General features: G+C 32.3%; 1 protein-coding gene across 1 annotated transcript; it reads left to right on the top strand.

The window, feature by feature from the left end:
• Positions 1-1,866: 1,866 nt before the first annotated feature.
• Positions 1,867-4,908, top strand: LOC145056517 (P-loop containing nucleoside triphosphate hydrolases superfamily protein). Its single transcript, XM_079004209.1, has 5 exons — positions 1,867-2,637; positions 2,754-2,909; positions 2,996-3,103; positions 3,195-3,305; positions 3,374-4,908. The coding sequence occupies exons 1-5, from the start codon at positions 2,008-2,010 to the stop codon at positions 4,691-4,693; spliced, it is 2,325 nt and encodes a 774-aa protein (XP_078860335.1). The 5' UTR covers positions 1,867-2,007; the 3' UTR covers positions 4,694-4,908.
• The last annotated feature ends 6,515 nt before the right edge of the window (positions 4,909-11,423 follow it).

The following is an 11,423-nucleotide window of genomic DNA, read 5'->3' as shown; positions in this document are numbered from 1 at the left end:
TTCCCTTTCAAGAAACTGCCATCCAATCCTATAACCCTTCTACAACCTCTATACCATCCATCTCTGAAAGCCTTGAAGCCAACATAAAGCCTCTTGAAATAGTTAAACCCATGATTACTTTTTACCACCCACCAAGCGTGTTGTACCCGGATTAGTCATCATAATTGCAACTGCATAGTCCTAAACCTTGACTTAGTGGTCTTCTAACTTCCCTTCTATCATCCCAATTGTGCTAGCCCTTTCTTTTAGCATTGCCCAGCGTATACACTCACTGAAAAACTTTGTAGCACATCCACTTGCATCTCTAGAAATGTCATCTTGGACTTCATGATTATATCTTTCAGACAATGTTGTAAATATCGGCCTAGCCAGCCACTTAGGCACTAGGTGGTCTGCAACTGATTACGATTAGGGGTGTTTGGTGGAAATTGATCAATATCGGTCAAACTCGGGCTAGGCGCGCCTAGGCAAGAATATTTTAAAAAATTCAAGTTTTTAAACTTTCAAATATTACACCAAAATTTCAAAATTTTAAATTTTTAAATATTCGAAATTTCAAATATTATAACAAATATTTAAAATTTAAAAATCTAAAAATTTTAAATTTTCAAATACTAATTTTCTTAGGCTATATTAAGTTTTATAATAGTTTTATTAGTAATTTAGGGTCTCTGATTAATCCCCACCAAACTGATTAATCGTTTGACCCCAATCAACCATCGAGCTACCACTGAACGATTTTTACAAACTTGCTTTTAGATAGTGTTTGGTTATCCAATTGCTAGTATCTAGGGAACCAAGGTGATAATTCCTAGCACATAGATGAATGTTATTACAAAATTAAATCTGGAATATCCTTTCATTGTACTTCCATTCATCTGCAACCCTAAATGGACACCGTATTTCTTCATTATCACAAGTTCCGCTTCCACACTTAGCTATAACCCTCACTCTATCACTTTTTTCAAATAAAGTTGGTATCCTGCATGGACTGCATGGTTTGTTAAAGCAAACCTGAATTGAGAAGGGGATTCATAACAATATCATAATTGTGGATTAATTTCTTTCCAGTCAATAGTGGGATTATGCATATTATACTCCACACCAACATCTTCATCGTTCTCATCTGAGTGGGCATGCTCATTTTGTTGGCCACCGGGATTGTCTCCATCATCCATCCATCATTCCACCAATACTCCTTTGTCTCCATCATCCATCCATCATTCCATCAATACTCCTCTATCTCCATCATTCCATCAATACTCCTTAAAATGTTTTCATCACACAATAAGTTAAGGAAAGAGTCATCACATAGTTTTGAGGGGATTTTGAAAGTTTCTTCAAAAAAATGCAAGAAGCTAAAGTAAAAAGCTTCATCATCGGAGTTGGAGTCTGGAAGGTAAGTCTTCTCAGACCCTTTAGGGTTCTTAGTTCCAAAAATAGAAGGCATCTATTACATAAGAAAAACAACGTGTTATTTCACACTTGGAACTCCAAACGTAAGATAACCACAAGCATCGATTTCTTTGGTTCCATATATGTTGTTGCCAAGTGACTCCAATTGGTTGTTTTCCACCTCAATAATTTCTTTTCAATTGACATGGTGAATTCTGATTATCAAGTTCTTCTAGTTCGCAATATTAACTAAATATATAGGACAATAGGTTTGAAAATTATTAATCAAAAAAAAAAAAAGACCTTTGTTTTTAGATTCAGATTTCAAAAAGTCTGGGCTTACATGTTGGGCCCAGTTTCTCATCACAATTCACAAGGGTCTCGTTTCGTCATGGCCGATTTACCCGAGTAGCGCCCTCTTTGCCCGTTAGAGATTTGTAACGGCTAGATTTCAATTTTCAATCTCCCACAAAATCACACCACCCTTTCCATTTTGGCTTTCAACTTTCCATCAACACTCCTCTTTCTCTCACCCTTCCTCGCCATTAATCTTCTTCATTTTCTCTGCATTCTTTCATCAAGAAGTCTTGATTTCGTGCACACTCGTCTCCAATGGCTCCAACGCCTTCTTCTAAATCGAACAACACCCATATAAGAACTCCCCAGTCTAAACATCGTCTCAATTTCAACTCAACAAAACCCTCCCCAAACCCTAATTCTGCCGTCAAAGAACCCCATCAACATCCGGATCACCCAGTTGAAGTTGTCGGCCGGATTAGGGACTACCCTGACCTCAAAGATAAACCCATTTCGGCCTTGCAGGTTAACTCCGATGGTCGTTCTGTTAGAGTCAGAACTGATATCGGGTATCGTGATTTCACCCTCGATGGGGTTTCCGAAGATCAAGATCTTGAGGGGTTCTACAGAAATTTCGTTCAACCCAGAATCAATGGTGTCAAATTGGGCGATAAATGTACAATCATGATGTATGGCCCTACTGGTTCGGGAAAGAGTCATACTATGTTCGGGAGCCATAAGCAGCAGGGGATTGTATACAAGTCTTTAAGTGATATTTTGGGAAACGAAGATGACGAGATCGATGATGAACAACAGAAGGTGGGAGTTGGTACGTTCGTGCAAGTTACTGTTCTTGAGATTTACAATGAGGAAATCTATGATCTCTTATCTACCAATAGTAAAGGTGGATTCAACATTGGCTGGTCGAAAGGCAATGCGTCAAAGGTAAAAAAACATTCCAAACCTTTTCATGCTTCCAAAATTAGACATTATGTTTATGAAATAGATCATTAAAAAGGTATAGATCTTCAAAGTTGTTGTTGTTCTTTTTGAAACTATAGGTAAAATTAGAAGTTATGGGAAAGAAGGCAAAGAATGCGACTTTCATCTCTGGAACTGAAGCAGGAAAGATATCCAAAGAGATCCAGAAGGTGGAGAAACGTAGGATTATCAAAAGCACATTTTGCAATGAAAGAAGCTCCAGGAGTCACTGCATGGTTTGATTTGAAATTTTATTCCTTTACAACTTTTCTTTCTTATAAATTTTTATTTCTTCAACTAAATTTGTATCAAATTGGTTCAGATAATTCTTGATGTCCCAACTGTTGGTGGACGACTTATGCTTGTTGACATGGCTGGATCTGAAAATATAGAACAAGCTGGTCAAACTGGATTCGAAGCCAAAATGCAGGTAATCTTCAATTTGACTAAAACTTTTCATTTCTTCAACACGATTTATAAAATGTTACTAAAAAATGTTTAATTTTTTATTGAACTTGAAGACAGCGAAGATTAATCAGGGTAATATAGCGTTAAAACGAGTGGTGGAATCCATTGCCAATGGCGATTCTCATGTTCCATTTAGAGACAGCAAGTTAACCATGCTTTTACAGGTAAATGTAAATGTTAACAGTTTTTAGTGGGGTCCAGTCCAGTAATTTTTTTTTTTTTTTTAAAACAGGATTCATTTGAAGATGATAAATCCAAGATTCTTATGATATTATGTGCGAGTCCAGATCCGAAGGAAATACACAAGACTATATCAACATTGGAATATGGTGCAAAAGCTAAATGCATTGTTCGAGGTGTTCATACACCAATCAAGGAGAAAAATGGTCAAGATTCTTCATCAGATGTGATTTTGGGATCAAGGATTGCAGCCATGGATCAGTTCATTCACAAGCTGCAAATGGAGAATAAAGTTCGAGAGAAAGAAAAGATGGAAGCTCACAAACAACTTATGAAGAAAGAAGAAGAGATTGCGACTCTGAGATCTAAGCTTTCAGAGGCTGAAGATAAGAACGCTGAAGAAGAAATTAACATGAAAGTTCAGGAAAGAACGAACATGTTGAGAAGTGAATTGGAGAAGAAGATAGAAGAGTGTAAGAAAATGGCTGATGAAGTTGTTGAAATGGAAAGGAGAAAGATGGAAGAGAAGATTTTACAACAACAGGAAGAGCTTGAAATGCTGAGAAGGCGTTTGGAGGAGATCGAGACTGAGTTGACTCGGTCGAATGGAAATGGAAATGTTAATGTTTCATGTTCTACAGAAGGAAACGGTTTTGCTAAAAAGTTGATGGAAATGTATGCTGGTGAGGATCCAGGAATGGAGAAATCCATGGATTTGGATAAATCCTTGGATTTGGAGAAATCCATGGATCATAAAACAAGTATAAAAGCTATCTTGGGTTATCCATTTATGGAGAATTTAAAGAATGAAGCACATGATGATGATGATGATGTTTATGTTGGAAATTCAACAAGAAAGCCGTTTTTGAGCACTGTTTTGGAGGAAGATGAAGATGAAGAAGAAGAAGAAGAAGATAAAGAGGAGGAAGTGCAGAAAGAAGTTATCGAGGAGAAGACTGTGTATCAAGTCAAGAATCCAATTCCTATTTCTGCTTTCAATCTTGATTCCATGGAAACAGGATCTGAAAATGGAGAAGATACAGCTGCATCTAGGCATTTGCGTATTCAAAATATATTTACACTTTGTGGGAATTACAGGGAGCTTTCTCAACACTCTGCTACTCCATTTCCTTCGATGAAGAAGACTTCAGAAGATTCAGAGGGTGAAAACAAGAAGAGTCTGACGAAAGTTCTCTTTGATTCAAAGGAGAATTTCAGCCCTTTGAGTTCAAAAGATAAGAGTGATGTTGCAAAGAAAGGGAATTTGAATCTGAACAACAGTTCATTGGAAAACAAGATTCCATTCAGTTCGTTGGATAATAAGCTGCCATTGCTTTCTGCTGATTCGTTCTCACCTCAAATGGCTGCATGATATGATGATCGCATTTGTTTTCTAGTTTGATTAATCATTGTTTTAGTGGATGAATGTGTGAAGTAGTAGTGTTTTAGTAGCCGATGGGAGTATATAAATCTATGTACTCTGTTTTGGTGAAATCTTGGAATTTTTTTAGTTGTAAGATGCGATATTAGTCCTAAAAAGATTTCTTGATTATTGAAATGAAGAATTTTATTTTGGTTTTTGTGAAATCTGGTTGTTGATTCTCTCTCTATAATGTGATCTTTTTTAGATTACAAATTGTCCAATGCAAACAAAATGAAGAGCAATAGAGTAAAAATAAAATTTTCTGGCTATATTTTAGAGGTCCAAAAATAGAAATGAAAAAATGAAAGAAAACAATCAAAATCGTAAGACATTATAAAATCAGTTGAATATTCCAAACATATATTAGATTATTTATGATAAACACACCGTTGGTGAAAATTTTAAAAGAATATTATTGAAGTTCTAAAATTTTGGAAATATTTATTATTCTTATAAAAATATTACATATAGTAATTATTGTTTTTATTTCTTATTTTTTTACATTAAAAGTTACGAAAATTGATACCAAATCACTTTTCTTGTTTTTTAAAATTTTTGTTTTATTTATTTTAGTGTTAATCTATAAGCAGTCAATTTTCAATTGTAGTCCTATAAGTTTTGAGAATTTGCCTAATCAATTTTCAATTGTAGTAAATTGTTTTATTTATTTTATTGTTATTATATAAGCAGTCAATTTTCAATTGTAGTAGTCATATAAGCAGTCAATTTTATTGTTTTATTTATTTCTTGTTTTTTTTTTTTTTTTTTTTTGGTTTTATGGGGTTTGTGTAATTTACTCTAAGTTTGTAAGAAATCCAATATCTTTTTATTTTTTTTCTTAATTATTAGTACAAAACAAGTCTCAAAATCAAGATATGCTAAAAAAATGTAGAATTTTATATATGTCCTTATGAAACGTCAAAATATCATATTTACATTTCATAATCATTTAAAATATTAAATTTGTCAAAATTTATTTTTAATAGTTTTTAATATTTCATAATCCTATTTTATATTTTAAAATCATTACAATTGAAAAGAAAAAGTAAATGGATTATATTGCCCTTATCTTGGTTAACATTTTTTTAATTCTTCAATAATTTGTTTATATATTTCTATTGATGATCAATGGATACCCAGAGTGTATTTGTGTATTTGGGATTTCTTTTTTAAAGTCATTTTATAAAAATGATTTTCTATAAAAGAAGTTTTTCTAAAAAGAAGTCTTTAAAATATGTTTGGCTTGACTTTTAAAGTTAAAAAGCAAAAGTCACAACAAGATGAGATTTTATGACTTTAAAAAAAATTATGACTTTAAAAAAAAATTGTTCATGGAAAAAGTTGATTTAAAAAAACTTTTCTATTTTGCCTAATATTTTTTGAACTATTTTACCTTTTTGGAAAATTAAAAATCAAAAGTTATTTTAAAAGGAATCCTCCCCCCCCCCCCCCCCCCCCCTCCATTATCTTCAAAATTAAGTTCAAACATCTAACTATCATCATTATCCATGGCTTTTAATGATCAAGATTCAAGAACAACATCAGTATGAAAAAAAAAATTACAACCACCTCAAATCAATGTTGGAATAGACATAATAATAACTGCAAATCAAGGTCTACAAAACAATGAGGGTTTTTGTATGTTTGTACTTAATTTACATAGGGCATGAGCGGAATTTAAAAGCATCTTGTATCCTTTTTACTTTTTAATTTCAAATTCCCATTGATTTTACTTCTCACAGCTCATTCTTGTCTGCTTTTGGGTACATTCCTTGTGCCCCTTATTTCAAACTTCTCTCTATTTCGTCTGCATGCAAATTTGTTATTGTATATGAAGCAGAAGAATTTATAGAAACATTTTGGCAAATTCACCGGTTTGATGAGATTCTTGATGAAACTCGAAAAATATCTTGTGAAAAATATTCTTATATTGATTCATTGTTAGGACTGTTCACTATTTGGTTAAAACCGAATTATTTGATCGGACAATTTGGATAAACTATTTGGTTCGGATATTCAGATTTTTGGATTGATTTTAAGCTATACAAAATTATTATTTTGGATTTCAGATTAGTTTTGATTTATAAATAAGAATCGAATAGTTCAAAAAAACTAAATAACAACTTATTATTTATTTTTAATATATATTTAATCATTTATAAATTTACTAAATTATTTTTTTAATTATTATAACTTTCATCTAATATCATACTTTAATATGTACTTCTTATCAAAAGAAAATAATAAACTATAATCAATTTTTCTTAATAGTTGTTTATAAATTATCTTTCATAACTAAAAAGTTTGTTTTAGTTACTTTTATAGAGTTGGTTATATATATATATATATATATATATATATATATATATATATATATATATATATATATATATATATATATATATATATATATATATATATAAAAGTTCAATAGAGAACCATTATTAATCAAGGAACCAAGGAACCAATATAAAGCGTTGAAATTTAAAGCGATCAACGGCAAAAGAAAGGGTTGTAGACTTTTATAATGGACACACATGCATCGGATTATAACAAAATTCACTACATTTTTTTTTAATTTTTTTTAGGCTATGTTTTTTATCGAAAAAAAAACTCGAATATACTATTGTTCACAATTTTTCGTCCTCTTTCCATAGAGATCCATGATGATATATAAAAAAACGAACTTTTTTTAGCACATGTGTAGCATTCATGACACTTTTCAGAAAGTGTCATCTTTCTGCCCAGCACATGTTGAACTCGAAATTTTGTCATTTTGTCTTCAAAAATGGCTCCAACTTCATTTATTGTTACATGTTTGTACAAATAAGTTATTTCTAAAAACTAATCTATTACTTTAAAAAAATAAACAAGAAAAACTAATCTATTTAATTATTACATATCAGATGAATAAATAAATTATTACAATCATTTTTATAATAAAAACAATAAACATAACAACGCAACAATCATAATGGTCCTTGGCTAGTTTATGCACATAATATACATCAACATACACATAAAACAACCTTTGTTTTTCTAAGACAACTTTAAATGACAAAAGATGCATGAAACTTTTGTCATATAAAATAACAAATATAAAGTTGACATAGAAAATATGTATGAACTTATTTTATACAAAAACAAGTTATCTATATTCTCCAAAAACTAAGATTTCCAAAAATCAAAATATCTAACCAAACTTGCAAGGTGGCTCTGATATAAATTGTTGAATTTTAGTTCAAAAATAGTTTCATGAACTAGAAAAATATAGCAACGGAAGACTTAATAATTTTGAAATAACATAAACAATTTATACCCACCAAGGATCTTCTTGCAAGTTATAGAAATGTTAAAATACCAACCAAAGAAGAGGTGAAGAAATAACAACCTTTGTAGTTCTTTGGGTCCTCTTGGGAGTCTTAGAAGTTGATGAAGAATGTGGAACCTTTAAGACACCAATAATAACTCAACTTGATGTAGATGCTAGTCCATAAACTCTTAAACCCTTAAGGTTTAAGTTCATAACCAATATGAACTTAAAGAATGCATGAAGATGCAACTATTCTTAAAGAAAAGAAGAACAAAAGGGAGAGAGTAACCTCCTCTAAAGAGGTTACGGTTTTAAGAGGGAGGAATAAAGCAAGTCATTCAAGAATACAAGCCTCTTATTTATATGCATAAAGTGAAAGTATTAACCATTAAGTCTTAACACTTTAAGCACATATGTCCCCATGTTATAAACATGTCTCTCATGCTTCATTTCTTTTGAATAAACTAATAGAATGCCAATGACTCCTTTCTTTTCCTTTAATTTTCAAAATTATATGTATAAAAAGAAGAGTTAGTTTAAATTTTATAAACTCGAGTTTTATAAAATATAAACTTTGTCTTTTGAGTAAAAGACAAAAGGGTTTCAACTACTCCAAAAAGTTGTGCATGACTTATTAATTAATACCATATAAAATAATATAATGTTAATTGCTAATGAAAACTATAATTTCTATGAAATAAATAATTTCCAATTTAATTATAAGTGTTTTATAAAATATTTATTAAAATCAATTTCTAATAAATAATCAATTATATCAAGTTATTATTAGTGTGACTCATTAGTATCATATGTTAATTAGCAATATCACTTTAATATGACTCTTGAGCATACTAGACCTTTCAAGCATATACAACATTTTTAAAGTAAACAGTATCTAACAATAAAATTAAATATGAACGATAAGTATGAAGGGTCTTTTAAAAAGGTAAAAAGAAAATATTAAGTAGCAAATAAAAATACAAAAAAATCTATATAATGTAAATGTTTTAAAATTTTTACAACTTTTTAATATTTTTAATTAGAAGTTTATAAACTTTTAACTTTTTTTAATATAATGTTTTAAACTAATATTTAACAAAAGTATTTTAAAATTTTATAAAAAAAAAGTATTAATTTGTCATACAAAATATGTGAAACACTTTAAAAATGTTGTAAAAGAAAGTTTAAAAATAATTGTGTAATGTCCGGATCCTTGGAGGTATTTAAAATTTATGAATTTTGGATTTTAGGCGTACCACACCGTTGTGAATGCATCCCACGACATGGTCAGGGTTGATGTGTCACGAATTTTAAATGACCACCACGGCGTGGCAACCTATAGCCACGATGCAGCAGCCGTTTAATGAGAAACCCTAATTTTCGGGGTTTGCACCCTATTTAAGGGAATGTGATGGCTAGGGTTGTTCACCCTCATCCTCCGTCACACTCTCTCAGCCTCCAAGCAAACTCTAACTCCCATTGTTGCTCTCTAAGCTTTTTGTGTTGATTTTTGGAGATTAGAAGAAGAATGAGATGACTTCTTGACTTGGATTTAGCAAGGGAACTCTTCTCACCATATTATTTTACATCTTTTGGACTCTTGTAAGTCCCCAAGTTCCAAATTTTATGTTTATAGAATGTTAGATCTTGTATTTTGTCTTATTCCTTCTTGACCTTGTTAGATGGGATGGAGAGACTTCATAAAGGTTGCAACATTATGAATCTCTGGATCATTAGGAGTAGTTCCTGGTTTGGATCTTGTGGTCATAAAATCCCATTTTTGACCTAAGTTGAGTCCAAGACTTGAATTGGACATGCAAGTCTAAAAAGCATCAAACTTTAGGATGGTTTCGGTGTTATAATCTCTTCTGGAGCAAATGAGCTTGAGACTCAAGGGATTAAGTGGTTCTTGATAAGTCATTACAATCCTTTAGCCTTTTTGGATCTAAGACTTAAGATCTAAACCTCTTGATGGATCTCAGGTGATAAAGGTGGCAACTTTACCCCTTTTGGACATTAGAAATGATCAGATATAGATGTTGGAACCTTTGCAATTGGAGGATTCAACTTAACTCATTAAGATGTTTTGGATCTCGTTCCCACGGCGTGACCTAATCTGTCACGACGTGGCAACTAAGGGATATGCGTCTGTTTTTTTTTTGTTTAAAGGCCACGACGTGGAGGGTCCATCTTGACCGTTAACTGTGACAACCTGAAATTTATCCTGTCATTGTAACCTCTTTTTCCGTTAATAAACTAGTTTTTATTAACATTTTCCGTTAACTTTTGAATTAGGTTATTTAAATTGAGACTTTTACTATGACTTCATGAGTGTCCAAATGCATTAGAAACATGTGAAAACACCCCCATTATTCATTTGGAAGATTTTTAGTTACAACTAAGTCGGGTTACGACAATTTAATCGGGTACGACCATAAGCTCCGTTTAACGTCAGTATCGGGTAGATTTCCACCGGGCCACCAACTCAAACCCTATATAAGGGTGAGTGGACTTCATTTGAAGCTTTTCCACTCTCTTAACACACACTCTCTCTCTCTCTACAAGCCAAGCTTGATCCAAAAACACCCCTTTTCAAGCTCTAAATTGGTAATTGATCTATCCTAGCTTATAGTTTAGCTTGTTTAGCATGAAAATCCATGTTTAAATCATCCAAAAGTATCAAAAACTTGTGTTTACGGCCCAGGAACAACCCCAAACCGTAAACACCCTTAAATGGGGTTTTGAAGCCCCAAAACCCTCCAAAATCACTTCTAGTGCTTATCTATGACTTAAGGGCTTGCATGAATGGACCTAGAACACCAAAATCTTGTCATTTGGGGAGTAAACATGAGCTTACGGACCAAGAACATTCTTGGACCGTAAACACTCATTCATAGACCGTAAACACCATTTAAGGTGTTAGATTGCCCCTTAAACACCTCCTATGGCTTGGAATAATGTCTAGAACCAACCACCATCGAAGTAGGGACACTAAACATCAAGGAAACCATGTCCTTAGTAGATTACGGACGTAAACCCCCTTAGGATTGGTTCCTTGGCCGTAAACTCCTCTAAAGAGGTCAAATGATGCCCTAACTTCCTTCTATGGCTTGTATATTGGACTAGAATCATATGGGCTTAACCTAGAACCACCAAAACACAAAAGGAAGGGACAAGTAACAGTTTACAGCCGTAAACTCCCATAAATGGTCCATTTGGTGATTTAATCACTTCCTATGCCCTAGAATTGAACCTAGCCTAATTCCACAAGTGTTATAAGGCCTTTAATCATCCAAGAACACACCACCAATGAGTTTACGGCCGTAAACTCATGGGGATATGGTCTATGGGCCATAATCTCTTCTA

The sequence above is a fragment of the Lactuca serriola genome, chromosome 6 (genome assembly GCF_051521515.1).
Source record: "Lactuca serriola cultivar US96UC23 chromosome 6, Lser_US96UC23_V15, whole genome shotgun sequence".
Classification (NCBI taxonomy): Eukaryota; Viridiplantae; Streptophyta; class Magnoliopsida; order Asterales; family Asteraceae; genus Lactuca; species Lactuca serriola.
Note: the sequence above shows the minus strand (reverse complement) of the source record. Positions and strands in the feature narration are given on the sequence as shown.

What these genes read in the sequence shown, in the direction of transcription:
- LOC145056517 (XM_079004209.1), top strand. Translation starts at nt 2,008, where the DNA reads ATGGCTCCAACGCCTTCTTCTAAATCGAACAACACCCATATAAGAACT. An exon ending in CGAAAGGCAATGCGTCAAAG is followed by an intron (nt 2,638 to 2,753) that starts GTAAAAAAACAT and finishes TTGAAACTATAG; the next exon opens with GTAAAATTAGAAGTTATGGG. An exon ending in GATTCGAAGCCAAAATGCAG is followed by an intron (nt 3,104 to 3,194) that starts GTAATCTTCAAT and finishes TTGAACTTGAAG; the next exon opens with ACAGCGAAGATTAATCAGGG.